The sequence below is a fragment of the Brassica napus genome, chromosome C6, assembly GCF_020379485.1.
Source record: "Brassica napus cultivar Da-Ae chromosome C6, Da-Ae, whole genome shotgun sequence".
In the NCBI taxonomy this organism is placed as follows: Eukaryota; Viridiplantae; Streptophyta; class Magnoliopsida; order Brassicales; family Brassicaceae; genus Brassica; species Brassica napus.
Window position 1 is genome coordinate 29743103 of NC_063449.1, and position 24058 is coordinate 29767160.

At 37.8% G+C, this 24058-nt stretch overlaps 4 protein-coding genes across 4 annotated transcripts; 2 read left to right on the forward strand and 2 right to left on the reverse strand.

Moving 5' to 3' along the window:
- Positions 1-1082: 1082 nt before the first annotated feature.
- Positions 1083-3448, reverse strand: LOC106433937 (UV-stimulated scaffold protein A homolog). The gene is made up of 2 exons (XM_013874774.3): positions 3174-3448; positions 1083-3070 (listed from the first exon to the last, which is right to left on the reverse strand). Exons 1-2 carry the CDS (start codon positions 3357-3359, stop codon positions 1265-1267), a joined length of 1992 nt encoding a protein of 663 aa, XP_013730228.1. The 5' UTR covers positions 3360-3448; the 3' UTR covers positions 1083-1264.
- A 111-nt stretch (positions 3449-3559) lies between these two features.
- Positions 3560-5340, forward strand: LOC106433938 (glucan endo-1,3-beta-glucosidase 12-like). Its single transcript, XM_013874775.3, has 3 exons — positions 3560-3884; positions 3990-4037; positions 4211-5340. The coding sequence occupies exons 1-3, from the start codon at positions 3722-3724 to the stop codon at positions 5182-5184; spliced, it is 1185 nt and encodes a 394-aa protein (XP_013730229.1). The 5' UTR covers positions 3560-3721; the 3' UTR covers positions 5185-5340.
- Positions 5341-6676: 1336 nt separating this feature from the next.
- LOC106433936 (aspartyl protease family protein 2) lies at positions 6677-8368 on the reverse strand. Its single transcript, XM_013874773.3, has one exon. It carries the CDS (start codon positions 8211-8213, stop codon positions 6756-6758), a length of 1458 nt encoding a protein of 485 aa, XP_013730227.1. The 5' UTR covers positions 8214-8368; the 3' UTR covers positions 6677-6755.
- An 11514-nt stretch (positions 8369-19882) lies between these two features.
- Positions 19883-20524, forward strand: LOC106433922 (uncharacterized mitochondrial protein AtMg00810-like). Its single transcript, XM_013874759.1, has one exon. It carries the CDS (start codon positions 19883-19885, stop codon positions 20522-20524), a length of 642 nt encoding a protein of 213 aa, XP_013730213.1.
- The last annotated feature ends 3534 nt before the right edge of the window (positions 20525-24058 follow it).

A 24058-nucleotide genomic window follows, 5' to 3' on the forward strand; every position in this document is an offset into this window, starting at 1 on the left:
TAAAATGTTTGTATTAAATTTGATTTTGTAAATATTTGGAACTATGTAGATGTTTAGAAAAGAGTGTAATAAAGTATATAAACTATATTGTATGTTTAGAAAATAGTATAATAAAGTATAAAACTATATTGTGTATATCATTATCGTGTGATATGGTCTAATAAATAAAAGTTTATTTGTTGTATAATTTTGTCATGTTCAATTATAGCTTTGTCATGTTTTAAAAGATGTGGTGTAATAAATTATTGCTAGAGAAATTTTACCTTACATATTATTAGTCAAATATTATGGTAAGATCAAATAAATTGCTAGTTAACGAAAGGGTCCAACAACTTTTCATAAGTATAATTTTTAAGATTCCTTATTAAAATAGTTTTAATTAAAAATTAGTCCATAATAAAAGGGCCATGGTCCAGTGAAGATGGGGGCCAAACATGTACATGGTGGACATGATTGCATATTATGATGAGTTTTTCAGTCTGCATTCAATAAGATTTGTGGTCTTTTAGTTCTCAATACAAAGCTACTCAAAACCAACGTAAATAGATGATTTGTAGGAACCTCTGATCCAGTAAGATAAACAGAATTGTCGAATGATAATAGAATCGATGTAATAGTTATATAATAATTTGTAATAAAATAAAAAAATAATGTTACAAACGTCAAGCAGCCACTAAATAAACTCCAAAGCAACATGATAAAACGTTACTCATCTTTATTTTAACTTTAGTAAAAACTTTAAAGAAATAGATCAAGTTAAATAACTTTTAGACGTTAAGAAAATGAACTCGAGAGACAAGAATCTAATGGAATGTTGCTTGGGTTGAAAGCCACTTAAGAGACTAATGATAATGTAAAAAGAACATTTTACTCTTCTTCATCTCAAGCAAACTCCCATTTTCTTTTAAAGAATGAACGAAAATTATTCCAATAAAATAATTGGTCTCATGATGATAGTGATCATCTTTAAAGACACAACACGTAAAGGAGAAAAAGCAAACAACAACGATCCAGCTTTCATGATCTGTCATTACTTTTTAACAGAACATGTCGTTGTACTTCATGTTGGGATCTTGTCTGAGAAAAGAAAAAGCTCCAGAGAATATAAGATCTGACATAAGAACTGTTTCTACACAAGTTTTGCCTCAGTAACACAGAGATCAATCATTATACAATCTGATTATTCATGCATAAAAGAATCAAATTTATGGCCTTTCAGGATCCGAGAATGACTACTAACCTAGGAAGGTTTTAGTTTATTTTGTTACCACTGGTTAGCCGATGTTTCCCGGTACTTCTCATCATCATTGCCCTGAGGCAACTGCTTCGGTTTAGTACCTTTTGCCCGGTTACTTAACAGTCTCTCTGATATTCTATCTTTAGCCGTTGTTGTCTTCTTACGCCGTGCCAAGGAAAAGGTTTGCTTCTTGTTTTTCCTTTCAGCAAAAACTCTATCAAACTCTTCGTCGATGACAGCTGATTTAGAAGTTGAGGCTAGAGCAGCATCACGCAGAACTGAAAAGTTATGTTCCTTAACCTTAGCATGCTTTGCTCGCTTTGCTATTTTCCTCAACTCTTCTCTGTCTTTCTCCCTGATATTCTTTAGAGCTTGTTTCGCTATTTGCCTAGCTAACTGATTAGGATCAGAATCTGAAGTTGTTTCATCCATAGAAACATCCTCCTGGTTGATCCCTGGACTCGAAGAGGTTTGGTTTTGACTCTCATCTATGATTATGGGGTTTCCTTCATCATCCCGAGGTACAATGGGTCCATGAAACGGGCAGGCTCGTAGGTCTCTTCTCTGACAAAGACCACCTTTCTTCAGAGGAGCATGGCATGGAGGTATCTCTGTTCTCTCTTCTCTATAGACAGTTGCCTGAAGATTCAGTGCTGCTATTTTATCTGCTGGAATTACAGCGTCTTGATCCACCCTGCCCCAGTGGCTCTCTACATCTAAGCCTCGGTGGTTAGCTCGAACTTCCGTAGTTGAGTCCCAATTACTCAGCTGTGCTCCCCAACTCATCACCGGTGCTTCAGAAATTAGCTTATCCCTAAGAGGGTCACCACTTCTTCTAACCTTTTTAGTACTCGACGCCTTGTTGGAGATAGATTCTAGTGTAGACCTATTTGCTTCACTTGATGATTGTAAGGACGAACCCTCACCGTTTTGAACTCTCGGCAAAGGAGCCACCTTTTTGACTGGATCAGATTTAACCTTACCATCATCTTCCTCCCAGATATCTTCTTCTTCATCTTCTTCTTTCTCTGGAATGTCAATCATTCTCGAGATTATAAAACCAGCTTGCTCACATTTCTTCTCAGTTGCTAATATGCTATTCCTAATATCAATCAACTCTTTCAACATGGAATCTCTGGTCCTGTTATCACTTACATCAACCCTAATGAGAAGTGAGATCCCATCTTGAACCGAGACCAAATGCTTTTTCATCAGAAGCTTGCCCTGTTCCCTCAATACATCGAACACCACTCTGTTTTCACTAGTTTCCTCAACCTTATCCGACTGCTTCAGCGAATCCATACGAATCTGCCTCAGATGAGAACACCGAATCTCCTCGTAATCTTCCTCATCTAAAATCGCAAGTGGAACACCATCATCCCCTCTCCACTGAACAATCTCCAGACCCTCCTTGATCTCCTTTATCGTCTCCTCAATCTCACCCTTCAAGACTCCAAACCCATCCCTCAAATACTCAAACTTGCTTCTCAAAATCTTCTTCCTCCTCTCCTCTCTCTCAAGCCTCTCTCTTTGTCTCCGTGCGGCGGTTGCCTGCAGATCAGGGAACTTGAGCTTGAGGGTGTTCTTAAGGTAATCAAAACCAAGCCTAATCTCCTTGTAGTGTAACCCAAATGACAAATTCCACTTCTCCAAGAACTCAATAGCCTTAGTACGCAAAGTGGTGGCGACAGCTGGTGGCGCAGGAAGAGGCAGGCTGTTTCTAAACCCAACGCTTAAACTCAAGAGCTGATCAAACTTATCGACAATTAGTGTTCTGAATAGCTTTGATCTCATGAATAGCTCGTCGATGATGAGAAGCGTCAATAATCGAACCTACCAAAGACAAACTCTTATCAACATGAATGTGAAGAAAAGTTCCAATCTTTTGAAGCAATTGGTCAATTTCAAACAAGCCCAGAATGTAAGTAATCAAAACCTGAGAGTGGTTATGTTTCATGAGCTCCATTAGGGTTTTGGCACCGAGTCGGACCTCCGAATCGGAATAGCGAAGAGCTGATTTGATCGCCTTGAGGAGCCTCGGGTCAACCTCTTGCGCAGACGATTTGGTAGCTTTATCTATCAACCCGATAACTTTTCCTCCGCCGTCATCTCTCCCTTCCATCGCCGGTGATCGGGAATTCAGAAATCTCCTTTCTCTCGTTTCCAAATTGGGCGGAAGAGAATTGAAAACCCTAAGAGATGAATTTTCTGATTTGTGTTGGTTTAATATATGTTAACACTGTGCGAGTCGGTTTACTTGGTTAGTAAATTGACATATTTGCCCCTCGTTTCTTATTTGTTGGTTTACTTGCCCCTCGTTTCTGATTGTTGGTTTAGTTTATCTGTTTCTACTGGGATGGTCGGTTTACTTGGTTCCCCCTCAATCATTGAAATGACGTAGTTGCCCCTGTATTGAAAAACTCCGTGCATCAAACTAGTTATGGGTATTTATGTAATCAGATAAGAGTAGTTAGTCAGTTACAGATGTTCCCACCAAAATCATCACTCAACCCAGTCGAGAGAAAACGAAAAACAGAGAGACTATCGTTGACGATGATGATGATGATCACGACGCAAAACGCTTTCTGGATTCTCTTGATCTTTTCCATCTCAATGGCTTCAGCCTCCACGATTCCATCTCTAGGAGGTCAAAAAAATCTAGTGATTCTGTTATGATTTCCCGAGAAAACTGAATTTAACAATGTTCATCCTCTTTCTCACGTTTTCCTTCACTTTCTCGCTTGTTTTCCAGGTCCAGGAATCGGAACCAACTACGGACGATACAGCTCAAATCTCGGAGGTAATATTTACATTCTGTTACGAATCCCGATAAAATTGATAGATAGTTCTTCTACTCAACTTTTACGCTTGTTTCTTGATCGTTTTCCGGGAAAATCCGATAGAAAGCTCTTCTCTCCCACTCTTTAAGCGAGTTTCTTGATAATTTTCTTCTTTCTCGCTTCTTTAATCCAGCTCCAGAGATCGGAATCAACTACGGCCGTTACGGCTCCAACCTCCCACCACCAGAAGCACTACCATCACTCGTAACCTCTCTCTCCATCAAACACGTCAAAACCTTCGACATGGATCCAAGAATCACCACCTCCTTCGCCAACACTGGCATCTCCCTCTCCCTCTGCATCCCCAACGACAAGATCCCGATCCTCTCCACCAACCTCTCCGAAGCCGACTCGATCATCAGAACCTTCATCTTACCTTACCACAAGACCACCATCATCACCTCCATCTCCGTCGGCAACGAAGTCTCGCTTCTCCCTCAGTTCACCCCACACTTAGTCTCCGCTGTAGTCAACTTTCACCGAGCAATCAAGCGCTACAGACTGCACAAGAAGATCAAAGTGACGACCACTCACTCCTTAGCGATCCTCTCGCGGCGTTTCCCTCCGTCGACGGCTAGGTTCCATAACTCGATCGGCGAATCGGTGTTGAAGCCGCTCGTTAGGTTTCTGCAGAGGACCAAGTCTCCTCTCATGGTGAATGTCTACCCTTACTTGGCGTACAAGCAGTCGTTCCCTTCGATTCCGTTAGATTTCGCTTTGTTTCAGCCGGTGAACGGATCTAAGCGGCGGATGTATAGAGATCCGTACAGTGGAGTTGCGTACACTAACCTGTTCGATATAATGATGGATTCGGTGGACTCTGCTGTGAAGGCTCTGGGGTTACCGAAGATTCCGGTGGTTGTGTCGGAGATCGGTTGGCCGTCGAGTGGTGATCCCGGCGAAGTGGCGGCGAGTTTGGAGAACGCTAGGGTTTTTAATCAGCGGTTGGTTGAGCATTTGAGGAGAGGGGAGAAGAAGGTTACTGTGTATATCTTTGCTCTGTTTGATGAAGATCAGAAGACTGGTGCCACCGTGGAGAAGCATTGGGGGTTGCTGTATGGTAACGGATCGAGGAAGTATGATCTGAATATCTCGCCGCCGGTTTGAAGTTTGAGCGTCGCGAAGGAGAAAGAAGATTGTTTTGTATATGGGCCTTTATTTTTTATGGGCCGTTGATCGACATATTAGCTAACCGGGTCTTTTGTAAACCATAAATAGATATAAAATTTTGGAAATAAATAAATAAATGGAGTTGTTTGAGTGTTTGGACTTTGGACTCGTTTTTTTTTTTTTGACCTTTTATGTCACGTTCAAATATGACATAGATTCGATTGTACTTTGAGTCATTTTCTTTATATCTAACAAGACATTTGTCCCTGGATAGATCTGAAATGCAAATTGTCATCTTGTTACGGAAAGTTGTCGTCCATTATATTCAAAATTATGTAACAATTCGATATTAATAATATTCATGAAAAAAAAATTAGAAGCGCAAGTGCAAGTGATCGTATCTCCACTATAAGTGCAAGTAAAGTGAGAAGAGATATTTGCGGAGGAAACAGTGGAAAGGGGTGAGTAGTGGGTATATAATACTGGTGGCTCATTCGGTGGCTGCATTATTCTGACCATATATGGATCCATGTGCAGCACTTTGTCTCTGGATCGTCATGTAGGATGTTTTTTTCAATTTCATTCCTGATTATTAATCATTATAATTGATTTCTTCTTTATGACGAAATTGTTTTTTTGAATCAAGAAATTGTTTTGTTTCGGTTGCCAAAATATACAATGCTTCTAAATACACATAAGACCAAGAACTGTCCCATCTCTACACTCTCTCACTCACATGGAGAGAAAACAACAAGAGTCTTTGTCCACCCTGTATTAGCGATACATGTCGTTTACGATGCATATCTATGTATACATTCATATAAAAATATTGAGATGCACCAGACTCAAACTATATATGTATTGCATTTGAGTACCAAACAAAAAGGATGAATCACGAAAAAAATTGATGAATAGCTAGTAGTTATTCAAGTTGTTCAAAAAAAAAAAAAAGCTCGTAGTTATTCAAATAGTTCGTCTAGTACTTGGAAAGCAAGATTGTGAAGAAGATTCACGTGAACTTAATTATTTGTAACAAAACCTATTATGAAATTAGGTAAGTTGGATGTATTAAGAATTCGGGTGAGCTAGTCTAGTGGATGACAATTGAGGTAAGCTTCTAAATTTTGGTGCATATAACTTTTATAAAGACTCTACATGTTTTTGGATTAAATACTAAGTGTGTCAATTTATGACCAAGTGCTCTCTAGAGTTAGTTGAAGAAATTTCAAGAGTTTTAGTTTGTCAAAAGATGTACTACAACACTTTGATGGTAATAAAAGAAATTTCAAAGCGAACATTTAGGATTTACTTCTCTTTGATATTTAACGTAAAGCATACTTTTAAAGTCAAGTCACTGAATGGTTAATTTCTCCTCCACTCAGTGTCACAGATTCAGTTCAAAAATGATCCATGATGATATCATCATGATATCATCATTCATGATTGGTTAATAAGTAATGAGTGGTATGATGAATAGATGATGTCATGATGATGACAAATATGGATAAATTTCTTATTTTTAAATTGTTCTTTGGGAATAATATATCAGTCAAGTCAGACACAAAAACCTAACATGCGCCAGACATAAACCCGACCCGTGACCCGACTAAGTCGTAAGCGACACGGAAACCTTGTTGCTGTATGTTCCCAATTATCGACAAACTCCCCATTGTGCTGGCGAACGCAAAACAGAACCGTCCTTGAGTGTTCACCGGAATAAGATAATTACTTGCCGGAAGCGAAACATCTCCTCCGCTGAAATGAAACACCACCGTCGGAACTTTCACCGTCGTCATACCAGAAAGATCGAAACACGTGTCGAACAGAGAATACGACGGAGCACGTTTCAACCTCGTCGCTCCGAGAAGAAACGCATCTCTGAACGCCACATAAGCCGGTCGAGTCAGCCGAGTAACCGAAGTACCGGAATCTATAATCACTCCGCCGTCTCCGGTGGGGTCAAGCTTAAACTGCGACTCCGAAACGCCGCGAACGCGCGAACCACCAACGCTGATCCCAAGAAGCTGAAGATAATAGAACGTGTCGAGCTTCGGATTCGTCAATAACGTCGTGAAGACGGAGGTCTCTCGAACGGCGTCGTTTCCGAAGACGATAGTCGACGGAGGTTTGGAAGCGGAACCGGAACTCGTCCGGTCGACGAAACAGTAAGAGAATTTAGCGTTATAACGGTTTTTCGTCTGTGAGGGAAACGATAACCCTCCGCGGCCCAGGCCCAACAGCCCAGCCGCACCGACGAACAAGCCTTCGTTATCGTGACCGCATCCTAAGGCCACGTGATCCACACGTGCGCCGTGAAACGTCAGCGTCTCGGTGGAGAAATCTCCCATGGTAAACGACCCGTCACCGTAGGAGACTTGATAGAGACATGTCTTGCTTCCACGGTTGACACACTCCGACGACGACTCGTCTAGTCTCCGACAAAGACTAGAACCACACGGGACAGTTGCAAAAGTCGTTGACTTTGCCGGGTTGAACATCGGGTCGGACTGATTGTAACATACTTTGCATGGAGAGCATTGTAGCCAAACGACGTCGCTTCCTGTGTCGAGGACCATGTAAACGTTAGTCGCCGGAGTTCCAACGCCTAGCCTCATGAAATATTCTCCGCTTCCTTGTGAAAGACCGGAGATAACAGCGCCGCTAAACCCACCGGGTGAGCGTGGAGTTCTTTTGGTAACATTCTTGCCGGTAGAGACGGCGGCGAGGGTGGTCAGGGACTTGACGCGCAGAGAGTCTCTTCGAAGACGGAGGTTGAAGAGCTCTAATGGAGATGCGTCGGAGAAGGAAGAGAGAGCATCGACGTGTGATAGATGAACGGTGAGTGAAGTTATGGAGTCGAATACAGTACTGGTCAAGGATCCGGGTTCGGGAGATGAAAAGATTTGGGAAGAAGGGAGAGTGTTGACGATGAGTGTGTTGTATTGGAAGGAAGAAGAGACGGAGGAGAAAGATGAAAAGAGAACAGCCGCCGTGAAGATGACGGTTTTTGGAACGTTTTGCCCCATCGTGAATAAAAAGAGCAAGGTTATAATGCCAAGTGTGACTTCAAACGTAGAAGATAGATGCAAATATATATATAGGCAAATGATACTCCTTTACTTTAATTATTGACCCACTTTCTCTTTTTTTATTCTTTGATTTTTTTGTGGACCAACTTCTTTCTCTTTTTAACGGTTGAGGTCACATACACTAACATGTTCAACATAATGTTGGATCTGGAAGACTCCACCGTGAAATCTCCCGGATCACCGAAGATTCCGGTAATTGTATCTGATATTGGATAGAGTCTCCACCGTGAAAGGAGTGAGTAGTGGGTATGAAGCTGGTGGCTCCTTCAGTGGCTGCATTATTCTTACCATATGGGTCAATGTGCCGCACTTTGTCTGTTATCGCCACCCTACCATCGACGATGTTTTTCTTTTCTTTTCTGATTATTAATCATTTCTTACTTACTAGTTAATTATTTTGTTTCAGTTGCCAAAATAAACATTGCTTCTTCATACACACAATACCAAGTACGTCTAAAGTCTACACTCTCTCTCACTCACATGGAGAGAAAGCAACAAAACTGTAGGTTCACCATCTATTAACTGTTTGAACCGAGAACTGTCAACAAACTAGTGAATAAACGAGACAAGGACTCGTCGGTGAGGTTAGGAGAAGTCTTCATGCTGAGCTTGAACTTGATGAAGACGAGTCGGAGAGAATAAGAAGAAGGTGTTTAATGATCAAGCTGGACCCGGTGAAGGGTTGCCTACGTACCCCGAAAGGGGATCAAGCCAATCATAGTTCTACAACAAAGGATCACAAATGCTTAGGTGAAAGCATGTGGAAAGGTGTTTCTCTCTCTAGAAGTAGAGAGAGATGGATGAGAGACCAAAAGAGAGTCCAAGAGAGCCAAGACCCCTTTCAAAGGAGGTTGACTCCTTATTTATAGAAAGAAGAGGTCTAGGGTTTCCTAGGGACCCCCTTTCAAATGGGCTGAGCCCATTATCTTATAGGCCTTGTTGGAGACAAAGTCCATGTCCAACAGTAAGCCCCCCAGTTCGTTGAGAGAGATGGAGTTGATCTCAATGAATTTTACGAAGAGGGTTTATAAGAAAATGGACTCAGCGCTGAGTCGACACGTCAACTCCGCGAGGAGGGAGATATGAGCGACTGCGAGAGATCGATCTGCACCGAGTCGAGTGACCGCGAAAGAGATATGAGCGACTGCGAGAGATCAATCTGCGCCGAATAACCGCAAGAGTGCGAGTCGACTGTTTTCGAGATGATTCATCGTGAAGCCATGATGGATACAGCAAATATGGATACGCCTCAGCGAGTCCTTGTTGCTGAGTCGACACGTCAACTCCGCGAGGAGAGAGAGATCTGAGCGACTGCGAGAGATCGATATGCGCTGAGTAACCGCGTGAGATCGAGTCGAGCGACTGCGAGAGAACGACGCAGACAATTATCATGAATGGGCCGTCATGGTTAGGTTGTCATAGATGAAGTGTCATAGACGGACCTTCTTGGGCGAGCTGTCATCGACATACTTCTGATTCCGATCAGACTTCTTACTCTGGGATGATTGCACGAACGATATGTGAGGACAGTGTTCTGAACCATCGGAGCAAGTTGCCATGGATGAAGTGTCAATCGACACACTGCCAAAGACAAGTCATCGTAGACATCATCATGAACGTACCGCCATGAGCGAACCATCACAATCAAATCGCCACGGGTGGACGTGTCTTTGCACAATCAAATCGTCACGGGTGGATGTGTCTTCTCACAATCAAATCATCACAGGTGGACGTGTCTTCGCGGTATCACGTCACGCTCGAGACGTGCGAGCAATCTGAGTGACTGCGAGAGAGCGATCCGAGCCGAGTGACTTCAAGAGAGCGCTCTGCGCCAGTGACGACAGAACGGTCGAGTGACGACAAAACGGTTGAGTGACGACTCGTCGGTCGAGTTAGGACTCGTCGGTCGAGTGACGACTCGTCGAGTGAGTGATGACTCGTCGGTCAAATGACGAGAGAACGGTCGAGTGATGACAAACGGTCGAGTGACGACTCGTCGGTCGAGTGACAACTCATCAATCGAGTGAAGACTCGTCGGTCGAGTGACGAATCGTCGGTCGAGTGACGACAAAACGGTGGAGTGACGACTCGTCGGTCGAGTGAGGACTCGTCGGTCGAGTGACGACTCGTCGATCGAGTGACGACTCGTCGATCGAGTGACGACTCGTCGATCGGGTGACGACAGAACGACACGTCAACTCCGCGAGGAGAGAGAGATCTGAGCGACTGTGAGAGATCGTTCTGCGCTGAGTAAGGAGAGCGAGCGAGTGACAGCGAGAGATCGGGCCAAGTGACTGCGCGAGAACGATCTGCGCCGAGTGACCGTGAGAGATCGAGTCGAGTGACCGCGAGAGCGCGAGCCAACTGTTTTAGAGACGATTCATCGTGAAGCCATGATGGATACGTCAAATATGGATACGCCTCAGCGAGTCCTTGTTGCTGAATCGATACGTCAACTCCACGAGGAGAGAGAGATCTGAGCGACTGCGAGAGATCGATCTGCGCCGAGTAAAGAGAACGAGCGAGTGACCGTGAGAGATCAAGCCAAACGACTGCGCAGATCGAGTCGAGCGACTGCGAGAGAACGCTCTGCGCCGAGTGACGACCGAACGGTCGAGTGACGACAAAACGGTCGAGTGACGACTCGTCGGTCGAGTGACGACTCGTCGGTCGAGTGACGACTCGTCGATCGAGTGACGACTCGTCGATCGGGTGATGACTTGTCGATCGAGTGACTACTCGTCTATCGGGTGACGAATCCTCGATCGGGTGACGACAGAACGACACGTCAACTCTGCGAGGAGAGAGAGATCTGAGCGACTGCGAGAGATCGTTCTGCGCCGAGTAAGGAGAGCGAGCGAGTGACCGCGAGAGATCGAGCCAAGTGACTGCGCGAGAACGATCTGCGCCGAGTGACCGTGAGAGATCGAGTCGAGTGACCGCGAGAGCACGAGCCAACTGTTTTCGAGACGATTCATCGTGAAGCCATGATGGATACGTCAAATATGGATACGCCTCAGTGAGTCCTTGTTGCTGAATCGACACGTCAACTCCACGAGGAGAGAGAGATCTGAGCGACTGCGAGAGATCGATCTACGCCGAGTAAAGAGAATGAACGAGTGACCGCCTGAGATCGAGCCAAGCGACTGCGCAGATCGAGTCGAGCGACTGTGAGAGAACGCTCTGCGCCGAGTGACGACAGAACGGTCGAGTGACGACAAAACGGTCGAGTGATGACTCGTCGGTCGAGTTAGGACTCGTCGGTCGAGTGACGACTCGTCGAGTGAGTTTTGATTCGTTGGTCAAGTGACGAGAGAACGGACTCCAGTTCAATCTTCCTTGAAGATACTTCTCCATGCCCCACGGTGGGCGCCAACTGTTTGAACCGAGAATTGTCAACAAACTAGTGAATAAACGAGACGAGGACTCGTCGGTGGGGTTAGGAGAAGTCTTCATGCTGAGCTTGAACTTGATGAAGACGAGTCGGAGAGAATAAGAAAAAGGTGTTTAATGATCAAGCTGGACCCGGTGAAGGGTTGCCTACGTACCCCGAAAGGGGATCAAGCCAATCGTAGTTCTACAACAAAGGATCACAAGTGCTTAGGTGAAAGCATGTGGAAAGGTGTTTCTCTCTCTAGAAGTAGAGAGAGATGGATGAGAGAGCAAAAGAGAGTCCAAGAGAGCCAAGACCCCTTTCAAAGGAGGTTGACTCCTTATTTATAGAAAGAAGAGGTCTAGGGTTTCCTAGTGACCCCCTTTCAAATGGGCTGAGCCCATTATCTTATAGGCCTTGTTGGAGACAAAGTCCATGTCCAACATTAACGATACGCCTTGTCGTTTACGATGCATGTTTATATTTACATTCATATCAAATGCACTGTACCGGGACTCTAAAATGTATTGCATGTGACTACAAAAAAAGGAATGAATTACAGGAAGAAAACACAGATTAAATAACTCTTAGTATTCCGAATAAGTTGTCTGGTGGTAAAGCACGATTGTGAAGAAGATTCATGGAATTTAGTTTTGAAAGTAACTTTTTTTTTCTTTTTTTTTTGTCAACGTAATATATTAAAATTTAAAAGTTAAGTGGATACAACTGGAGATATGCTCGACGGTAAGACGATAAAACCGGAGTTAATCTTAACGGTCAGATGAACAACAAAGAGTACACTAAAACATAAGATAGAAATGTTGGTGGGAGAGGCTAGCTCAATGTGAAGAAATCCTTGGATGATCTTCACTTGTATCCCTGAAACGAAAGCTCCAAAAAGCTTGCCATAGTCGTAAACGACGTTGATACACCCAAGCGAATGGGTTTGTGAGGGGGCTGAACAGCCCAAAGAACATCTAGAACTAGCTAAATAGTTCAGTAAACAAACAGCTCTATCTCCATCAGTGATCTCTGAAAAGACTATGAAAATCTCATATACATCAGAAAGCAAATCCAGTGAAACGCCCGGTGAGCCGGATAGGTCTAACATCATCTCCAGTTCCATAATTGAAATTGACACTACAAAGCGTATGGACACAGGCGGAGGGAATTGTGGTAGGAGACCACATGAAAGTACCTTTGGGTTTGGGGAAGGACGATACACAAGAGGGAGGGGCCGGCTAGGTGAACCGGTGCTAAGCATAGATTCAGTGATTTTAGTTATGCACACTGCCCATGTCCACGAGTGAAAGCAAATGTATCGTTTGGAAAAAAAGTTGGTAGCTGAACTCCTTGTGGCCAGGCCCAAGCCCATAAGGCCCACTAAGATTAGGGTTTTCCTTTGGCAAATAATCGCACCCAATGCGCCGTCGGAGCAGGAGGCGTCGTCGGAGGGAGCTGTCGTCGTGAGTCCGGTGAGTCTAGTCGAGAACGTGCTGAGCACAGAGTACTTGCTGTCCTGTGGGGGTTGAGACGGTGTTATAGAGGGAGAGTCGGGCTTGAGGATAAGAACAGGAGAGAAGCACAAACACAAAGCACACGGCGTGGTGGAGGCGGTGGTGATGGGTCTATCTCGTCGGCGAAAAATTCCGGTTGGAGAAGCGCGGCGGCGGGATACCAGATTAGGTGAAGTGAGCGATAGATCTGATGGTGGAGGAAGAGACTTGGCTCGTATCAGGGACGGCGTTGCCATGGTGACGAAGAGTCGAACAGATCCGGTGAGCTTACTCACTGACTGAAGAGATCCGGCTCTTACCCACGCCCTGAGAGGAGAAATGGCTACACAGATCCGAGCAGACGAAATGACGATGAGACGGCAAACAAGATGAGTGGTGACGGAGAAAGCACACAGCGAAACGGAAGCGAGGCAGCAGACGAAAACACATACTATGAAAATGCTAGGAGAGACGACAGTAACACGGAGATGTAACGGAGAGTCCCGACGCCGGCGTGCTCGAGCTCCTTTGGCGCCGGAGAGAAGAGTAGAACGATGGGCCTCGATAGTCGAGTTTGGGAGCGTTTTGATGCTTCTTACCAATCGTTCATATAAATGTTCAAACTTCTCTAATTCTCACTTGTTCAAGATAGACAATTTCTCTCTACTCACAAAGTATGAGATTGATTGTATCGAATCTTCTAGTTTTGAAAGTAACTGATACTAAAAAACCTAGTGGTCCGTATATGAAACTAGCTAGGTAAGTTAGATGAATCATGTATATCAGGAGCTCGGGTGAGCTAGTTTAGTGGTTTGACAATTTGAGGTAAACTTCTAAAGAGTTTAGTAACAGTGTATACATGTTTTTGGATTAGTTTCTCAATCTATGACCAAATGGTTTGATAAATGGTGGAACCTCATTTGTCCTTTTTTTATTTGTTACTATTTTATGGCTATTTTGATACGTTTTCTTGATAACTAAGCACATGTTTATCGCCTATATATATATTGGCTTTAAGCGCAGCTAAAATATCTTTTGAGGAGTATAAGAACAGCTCCATAGGACGTTGTAGAGATAAACTAACAATACAAAAAAAATTAAAAGAAATTAAAGAAAGAGAAATTACTTATAATGACTCTAATTATACATGATATTACTACACTAACTCTTATAACTTTGTAATTACTAGAATAACACAACTATTAAGTAAAAAGACACAAAACTCTATCTTTATCTTAGTATACTAGGGATTAACCCGGGCTACGCCCGAAATTTTTATATTTTTATAATTTAAGTTGTTAAATTATTTATATTTAGGTTATGATATATATTTATATAAATGTTAAGATGCATGTCATAATTAAAATTTATTTTTAAATTTTAACACGTTAAATTAACATATTTTTTACTATTTAAATATTTTTTTGTAATTTTTTTGGCTATCTAGTTATCATATTTAGCAAAACTATCTGTTGAGTGTTGGAATAAATGTTTTAGATATTTAATTAAACTGCAGAGTATTTTTGGATCGACCACATGCTCAACAATCGATCGATCCGTAAAAGATGATCGATCTCCTTGGCCAGGTAAGTACATTTTTAGCAAAAATATCTTTGATTTTCAAATATTAAGTATATAACTATTCTTTTGAATATTTTTTTTTGAATTGTATTTTTTGATTAAATTATTGTATTATAATGTTTATGTAAATATTTTTTGTGATGTTTTAATTTGTGCTGTTAGTATACTTAACCTAGATGATATTGATGTTTAACAATTTATTTTTTCTGAAAATAGAAAATAATGATATATCAAAACGTATCTAATACTTGTTAAATGATAGTATAATGTAAATTACATCCATTATTTGAAAATAACCATTTGTTGTTTTTATTTTTTATTTTAAATCAGAAATTATTTTTATTAAAAAACATTATTCATATATAATAGTTTAAGTTTGGAAGATTAATCTATATATATATATAAATTATGTATATTTTTTAAAAAATAATTTAAGATATTATATATTGAGTAACTGAATAAAAGCTGAATTTCTTATCTTGAAAATGAAATATTTATATTTTTGTCTTCATGTTATATTCACCAATCCAGCATTGATATTTATAACTCAGTATGTTTTTTAAAAAACTTAGTTTTAAGTAATAAATGAATTTAATAATTTTATATTTTAAGATAGATTTACATTTTAAGATAGATGTTTAAATACTAATGTATTTTTTCCATTTTTTTAAATTGTGTATTTTCTTTTCTTATACTTTCTATTTGCGTAATATCTATATTTTACATTTTAAAATAGATGTTTAAATATTAATATATTTTTTCCATTGTTTTTAAGTTGTGTATTTCTTTTTCTTATACTTTCTATTTACTTAATATCTATATTTTACATTTTAAAATAGATGTTTAATATTTAATGTACTCTTTCCATATTTTAAAAATTGTGCATTTACTTATTATTGTATATATAATTCATATATTTATATATTTATAATATTTACTTATTATTTATTTTTCTATATATTGAGTATTTCTCTTTCTTATACTTTATATTTAGTTAATATCTATATTTTATATTTTAAGATAGATGTTTAAATCTTAATATTTGTTTTCCATTTTTAATGTAAAACGACAATGTTTAATAGAAGAACTTGGACAAATAGTCAAATAGTTATATTTATTTTTTTTTTCTTTTTTTAATAAAATGATAATGTTACATTATGGAGATAAGCCATTTTTTTTAGTGAAAAATGGTAATCTTACATATGTTTAATGTAGTTTTTCCATTTTTTTATGTTGTATGTTTACATATTTTTGTTATTTTTAAATGTAAAATGGTAATCTTACATATGATTAATGTAGTATTTCCATTTTTTATGTTGTATATTTACATATTTTTTATTATTTTCGAAATTATATATAATATTTTTTTTTACAAAATAGTAATGTTACATTACGGAGATAAGACGTCTTTTTTTAGTGAAAAATGGTAATCTTACATATGTTTAATGTAGTTTTTCCATTTTTTATGTTGTATGTTTACATATTATTTTTTAAAAATAAAAATGTAAAATGATAATCTTACATATGTTTAATGTAGTATTTTCATTTTTTATGTTGTATGTTTACATATATTTATTATTTTCGAAATTATATATAATGTTTTTTGTTTTTTTATAAAACGGTAATGTTACATTATGAAGATAAACCGTCTTTTGTTTTTAAGTGAAAAATAGTAATTTTACATATGTTTAATGTAGTTTTTCCACTTTTTATGCTGTATGTTTACATATTATTTATAATTTTCGAAAATTAGTAATATTAAAATGTAAAACTATATTTTATGCCACGTGTCATCTTTCGGGAGAAGTTTTTTTGCTGATGTGGACGTTCTATGGAGCCTCAAAAGATCTCTTTTATTAGTGAAAAAGTTGTCAATGATTGTGTCCAACTTGGACACTCGATAAAGACCTCTCCTACTGGTTTGGTGATGTTGTGGCTGTTTCAGCACAAGTAAGTAACATCACCTCTTTTGCTTTATCATTATTTATGTTTTTGGTGATGATATTTGAAACGTTTGATGATGTTGTTGTGGCTGTTTCAGCACGGATAGATATGTATTTGCAATGTGACTCTTCTCTTTTCATTTCTTAATTGTATTTTACCTTTTTTTTCTTACACTATAAATTTACTTATTCTAATTTTCTTGTTTTTATATCAAATGATAATATTATGATAGATCTTTAATGTGATAAAAATATTATCTTATATTATATGCTTATTTTTCTTATATTGTATATTTACTTACAAAAATATTTGAAAATAATAAAATGTTAAACTATACATTTTCAGATAGACTTTTAATGTAGTTTTTTATTTCTTATATTGTATGTTTATTTATCTACTTGTTTTGTTTTATATCAAATCATAATATTACGATAGATGTTTAATGTAATATTTATATTTCTTATATTATATATTTACTTATTATTTACATTATTATATATTTTCAGATAAAGGTTTAATGTATTTTTGTATTTTTATATTGTATATTTACTTATAATTTATTTTTCTTATATTTTATATTTACTTATTCTAATATTATAATTGATGGTTAGAGTAATATTTTTATAATGTAAATTTATTTTTATTTATTTAACTTTACATTTTTCAGATATATGTTTAATTTAGTTTTTCTATTTTTTATATTGTGTATTTACTTAATGTTTATCTTTTCTTATTTTTATTTTTATATCAATGATAATATTATGATATATATTTAATGTAATATTTTTATTTCTTATATACTATATTTACTTATTATTTATTTTTCTTATCTTTTATATTTACGTTTATTAGGTCCCTTTTACATAGATGTTAATTTAGTTTTTCTATTTCCTATATTTTATATTTACTTATTTTTCGCTGGTATGGACGCTCTATAGAGCCTCAAAAGGTCCATTTTATTAGTATAGATTAATAATAATTTTTGAAAATTAGTAATACTAAATTGTAAAACTATATTTTATGCTACGTATCATCTTTCGGTAGAAGTTTTTTTTGCTGATGTGGACGCTCTATGGATCTTCGAAAAATCCCTTTTATTAGTATTAGTGTAGGAGTTAACCCGCGCTACGCGCGGAGCTATTTTGATTTTCAAATGTTAACTATATAGTTTTTTTTACATTGTATTCTGAACAACAATAAAATTCTGAATTATATGTTTGTGTGAATGTATATTTCTTTGAAAAAAAACAGAAAACTATACATTTTTCAGATAGATGTTTAATATAGTTTTTCATTTCTTATATTGTATATTTACTTATTATTTAGTTTTTCTTATACTATAGGGTAACTCTCTCAAATATATTTTTTAAAGTTTTTATCACAAAAATAACCTTAAATAAGTAAAATGACCAAAATAGCCACTTTTTATTCTGAAAATTTTAGTTTTAATTTTTTTTTTAATTTGAAATAATATCCTCAAAACCCCACCCTTAACTCTAAACCCTAAATTTAGATTAGTTAATCCTACGGTATAAATGTATTTTTACTCTTTAATAAAACTTCTTTTGGTCATTTTTCTCATTAAGACTATTTTGTGACAAAAAGTTAAACTGACCATCTTAAGGAATTTCTCTATATTGTATATTTATTTATTCTAATTTTCTTGATTTTATATCAAATGGTAAAATTACAATAGATATTTAATGTAATATTTCTATGTCTTATATTGTATATTTGCTTATTATTTATTTAACTATACATTTTCCATTTAACTATACATTTTTGAGATAGATGTATATTTTTTTTATATTGTATATTTACTTACTATTTATCTATTATTATTTGTATATTTACTTTTTCTAAATTTCTTGATTTTATCAATGATAATATTATGATATATATTTAATGTAATATTTTTTATTTTTTATATACAATATTTACTAATTATTTATTTTTTCTTGTATTTTTACTTATTATAATATGTAACATTTCTATCTCTTATATTGTATGTTTACTTACTATTTATTTCTTCCTATATTGTATATATATTTACTTATAAAAGTATTTGTAAATAATAAAAATGTAAAAAATACATTTTTCAGATAGATGTTTGATGTTAGTTTTTATTTCTTATATTGTGTATTTACTTATTATTTATTTTTTCTTATATTGTATATTTACTTTTTTTATTCTAATATTATGATAGATGCTTAATGTAATATTTTTATTTCTTATACTTAATTATTGTTGTAAAAAAATACTTAATTATTATTTATTTTACTATACATTTTTCAGATTGATGTTTAATTTAGTTTTTTCAGTTATAATATTGTATATTCACTTATTGTGTATTTTTTCTTATACTGTATATTTATTAATTCTAATATTACGATAGATGTTTAATATAATATTTCTATTTGTTAAATTGTATATTTACTTATTATTCGTTTTACTAAACATTTTTTTCAGAGAGATATTTAATTTAGTTTTTTAATTTCTTAATTGTATTTTACCTATTGTTTATTTTTTCTTATATTGTATATTTATTTATTTTAATTTTCTACCTTTTATACCAAATAATAGTATTATGATAGAGGTTTAATGTGATATTTATATTTCTTATATTGTATGCTTCTTTTACATATATTGTATGCTTGTTTTACTTATATTGTATATTTATTTATAAAATATTTGGAAATAATAAAAATGTAAAACTATTCATTTTTCAGATAGATGTTTAATGTAGTGTTTCTATTTCTTATAAGGTATATTTACTTATCTAATTGTTTTTCTTTTATATCAAATTGTAATATTACGATAGATGTTTAATGTAATATTTCTATTTCTTATATTATATATTTAATTATTATTTATTTTATAATATATTTTTCAGATAGACGTTTAATGTATTTTTTATATTGTATATTTACTTATTATTTTTTATGTTTTATATTTACTTATTGTAATATTATAATAAATGTTTAGTGTAATATTTTTATATTGTATATTCACTTATTATTTACTTAACTCTACATTTTCAGATATATGTTTAATTTACTTTTTCCATTTTATATATTGTATATTGACAAACTCAACAAAGCTCTATACGAGTTGAAGCAAGCACCTCGAGCATGGTATGAAAAGCAGACAGAGGCTACATCAGAGGAAGTGTCGTCGAGAAAACACTGTTTGTGCTGAAGAATAAAACAGGGATGCTGGTGGTTCAGATCTATGTTGACGACATCATTTTTGGAGGAACATCTAAACAACTTGTAGATGGTTTCACTCGAGATATGACCAAAGAGTTTGAAATGAGCATGGTGGGGGAGTTGAAATATTTCCTCGGATTACAAATACAACAGATAGAGGAAGGTGTTTTCATCTCGCAAAGTACCTATGCAAAGACACTACTGAAAAGGTTTCAACTGGATCACTGCAAGGAGGCAAAAACTCCGATGAGCTCTACCAACAAAAGTTGCAAAGATGAGGAGGGTGAACCAGTGGACACGAAGCTGTACAGAGGAATGATCGGGAGCTTACTATACCTTACGGCTAGTCGACCAGATCTAAATCTGAGCGTGGGGATATGTGCTAGGTATCAAGCAACACCAAAGAAGTCTCATCTGGAGGCAAATAAGAGAATCATTCGATATGTCAATGGCACGAATAACCTTGGGATATACTACTCAAAGGGATCGAATGGAAATCTTGATGGATACTGCGATGCAGACTGGGCTGTAAGTGTAAACAACCGGAAGAGTACCAGTGGGGGATGTTTCTTTCTCGAAAACAACCTGATTGCATGGTTGAGCAAGAAGCAGAACTCTGTATCATTGTCTACCGCAGAAGCATAATATATTGCTATGGGGAGTTGCTGCACACAACTGATGTGGATGAAGCAAATGTCTGCTGACTATGGCATGGATACTGGATCATTTTTGGTCTACTGTGACAGCAAGAGTGCAATCGACATATCAAAGAACCCGTTGCAACACTCAAGGACCAAGCACATTGACATTTGACATCACATCATCAGGGAACTAGTCGATGAACAACAGGTAGTGATTGAACACGTTGTCACAGAATTATAACTAGCTGTCTTTTCACTAAACCTTTAGATCTTGACCATTTTGTTACTCTTCGAAACTCCATTGGGGTTTGTGAGATGTAACAAGTTTGTGTAAGTGTACAGGGGATGACGGAAGGGCTGATGCAGAGGCACCCAAAGTTCAGATTTTGTCTTACATCATAAGCGAGTAGTGGAAAAGAGCTGCCAAATATGCCGTCATGATCTCAAAAAGTACAGGTTTCGCATCGAGAGAGCAATCAAGCAACAAGGGGAAGAATATGTTCTGTGTTTCTCATCATTAAAAAGAGAGCACAAGAAAACTCTTAGAAAAGAAACAAGAAAAAGAAAAGAAAAAGAAAGGAAAAAGAAAAATAAGAAAAGAAGTAACAAACCCCAGCTCTCTCATGACGAATAAAGGTTGAAAACTGAGTCAGGACATGATAAAGGCATATTTGTGTGAATGCTAGACATGAAATAAGCCTGATGATCAGATGACGATCTAGTAGAGCAGAAGGGTGCATCTGTAGCAGAAGCTATGTCAGCCCCTAGATCACTCGACGAACAGTTGTCAACGTGAAAGGTAAAACAAAGAATCCTTTTGTGCTTAAAAAAATAGAAAATTAACATGTGTGACACGTGTTCTCTCATTGCTTGCATGTTTAATGTACTAAGTGTTCTTTTGTCTAAGTGGTTGTGTCAGCAAAAGTCATTGAGCTAAATGTTACCAGTCTATGTTATCGAGTGTCACAGTGGAACAGTGAAGATTCGGTCCGATCAAGTCTTGAGTGGACAATACGTGTCGACATCAGAGAAAAGGAAAGAGAGATCGTGTGAGCCTAAATGGAAGAGTTCAAATTTTTGAAATTTGAAAAACTTCCATTTTGGAGAAAGTGGGAGATATGGCGAATATCTAAGAGATCATGGGGCAATGCACCAAAAATAAAATGATTACCCCTTGATAAACCTTAGACGCCAACTTATCTTTTTCACAACTCTCTTTGCTCAAAACTTTCAAAAGAAAGAAAAACTCTCTCTCTCTCTCTCTCTCTCTCTCTCTCTCTCCCTCTCTCAAGAAATCATGTCGATGAACAAAAGCACCTCCGCCACCGGTAAACCTTCAAAACCACCGCTGTTGAGTCTCGTGGATTACTCCGATGATGAAGAGAAAACGTCTCCACAGGGAAGTCAAACATCCCAGTCCAGATCGGATGTGTTCGGCACTGCGGCTGAGAATCTCAACACTGAATCAGACACTGAATCGGATCCAGCAGAGCCTCACATCGAGGATGAACAGATGACAGAGAAATCAGACCATGCAGAGCCAATCATCGAATCAACTCAGGTCAAGATGACTGCTGGGAACGAATCCGAAGAAGGAGATGAATCAGAGAAGACCGAATCAGAAGGTGTTGAAGAAGTTGATGTTGAGGATGTGGAGCTACTGATCAACATCAAAAAAAAGGCCAAAAGCAAGAAAAGGAAGACATCAAGAAAGTCTACCCCATCAGTCACGGAAACTCAGACATCTACGCAACCAACTGTGGCAGAAGGATCCTCAACAAGGGCAACAAGGAAATCAGTGAATGCAGAGCTTGTGGTTGAGCATAGGTATGAAAGTTTCTCATCTAGAGAAATCATACCAGAGAAATCTGTTGATTTGGACGCTGAAGACACCTGGGGATTTCTTGATATCATCAAGAAAGGTCACCTAGAGAGAACTATCAAAGATCTTGTTGGGTACATTCCAGAAATTGTGAAGGAGTTCTACGCTGCACTGCCTGGAGAAATCACCAGAGCATCCAAGGATAGGGTGGGAGTGACCGTTCAAGGCCACAAGTTTGAATTCTCTCCAACCAAGATCAATGAGTACTTAAATCTCGTGCCGTTATCAGAAGAAGAAGTGAAAGCTGATGAGATGGCTGATGCACTCACAATTGATGAGTTGGCAGAATTTCTGACATAAGGCACATTGAGTCTCAGGAATCTCACAACATGATACTTGTCTCCGTGAAAGGCTGCACTTGTGATCCTCTCAGCATACAATTGGGTGACATCCTCTCACAAGAATGTTGTATCAGCTGATCGTGCTCGACTCATCTACAAGATGTTTCACGGAATAAGAGTTGATGTTGAAGAGATGTTTTATGCCCAGATTCTGAACCTAGCAGTACTTCAGAAAGAGGGAGGTAAGAAAGATAAGCGCTGGCTAATTCTTCTTCGCACAATATTTGGAGTGCTTCAAACTCAATTCGAGAGATGCAGAGAAAGCCAAGGGAGAAACTTTCTCCTGTAATTCCATACAAGAAAGATTCTCGTCTGGGGGAGATTTATCTCAAGAACCAAAAGGAAGAACGAGAAGCTGCAAAGAAAACTCAGAGGCAGGCTAAGAAGAAAGGAAAATTTGCATCAACATCAACTGCAGCACCTCTCTCTGGATCACCTCCAAGCATTCCTCACCCCGAAAGGACTGATCCATCTGGATATGTGCCACCAAGACAGTCTCCACGGTCTGCTGGAAAGTTCCAGATCATTCACCTCGGATCTATTGCAGGTACAGGACAACCAATAGATGCTGAAGAGGCAAAGCTGGCTCTAGAAACGACCTCTGCAGCAATTCGACAGCTTGCAACTGCGATGCAGACTCCGACAAGCGTCGTGAGACAAATTGCAAGCATGTTATTTCCAAGTAAGTCTTCTATCTGGTTCTTTATTTGCTATGATCTTTATGAGTTTTAACTCTGTATGCTCTCAAGCAGGAGAAGAAGAAGAGGCAGACGATCCGCAGCAGCAAGATGACTAGGGGAACTAGATTATGGGGGAGAAAATTTTAGTTTTCTCGGTTTTTTAATTATGGGGGAGTGAGAGATAAAACAATGTTGCTGGTTTTTGTTGTTTTGGTTTTATGTTTATCTCTAACTCTTGAACTCGCATGTTTTGAACCTTCATTTCAATTTTAATGCACGTATTATTCAGGATATATATGCTCGAATGTGTGTGGTTGGTTGAGCGGATCTGTGCAGGTACTTGAGAGGCATCCAAAGCTAAAAGGGGGGAGATTGTAGATGCAAAGATCAGATGGACGTTCTGATACAGACGCAAGTACAACAGCGAATGGAGCAGAGTCTGCAATAGAGAAGTGTACGTGCGGATGAACAAGTCAAGATGAAGATTGCGACTTGAAGAATGGATTGCGGACCAAGGCGAAGTTAATACGAAGACATCTTGGGGAGCAAGCTTGAAGAGATTCACGTTGGAGAAGGGAGATCTCACGATGGGAAGTTTCTAAAAGACTTTGGAGAAGTTTTAGGGAACTTGTCTT

Coding starts and splice junctions, on each gene's coding strand:
- LOC106433922 (XM_013874759.1), top strand. CDS start 19,883: ATGCTGGTGGTTCAGATCTATGTTGACGACATCATTTTTGGAGGAACA.
- LOC106433938 (XM_013874775.3), top strand. CDS start 3,722: ATGTTCCCACCAAAATCATCACTCAACCCAGTCGAGAGAAAACGAAAA. Junction 3,885..3,989: donor CACGATTCCATCTCTAGGAG/GTCAAAAAAATC, acceptor CTTGTTTTCCAG/GTCCAGGAATCGGAACCAAC. Junction 4,038..4,210: donor ATACAGCTCAAATCTCGGAG/GTAATATTTACA, acceptor TCTTTAATCCAG/CTCCAGAGATCGGAATCAAC.
- LOC106433936 (XM_013874773.3), bottom strand. CDS start 8,213: ATGGGGCAAAACGTTCCAAAAACCGTCATCTTCACGGCGGCTGTTCTC.
- LOC106433937 (XM_013874774.3), bottom strand. CDS start 3,359: ATGGAAGGGAGAGATGACGGCGGAGGAAAAGTTATCGGGTTGATAGAT. Junction 3,071..3,173: donor TGAAACATAACCACTCTCAG/GTTTTGATTACT, acceptor TGTCTTTGGTAG/GTTCGATTATTGACGCTTCT.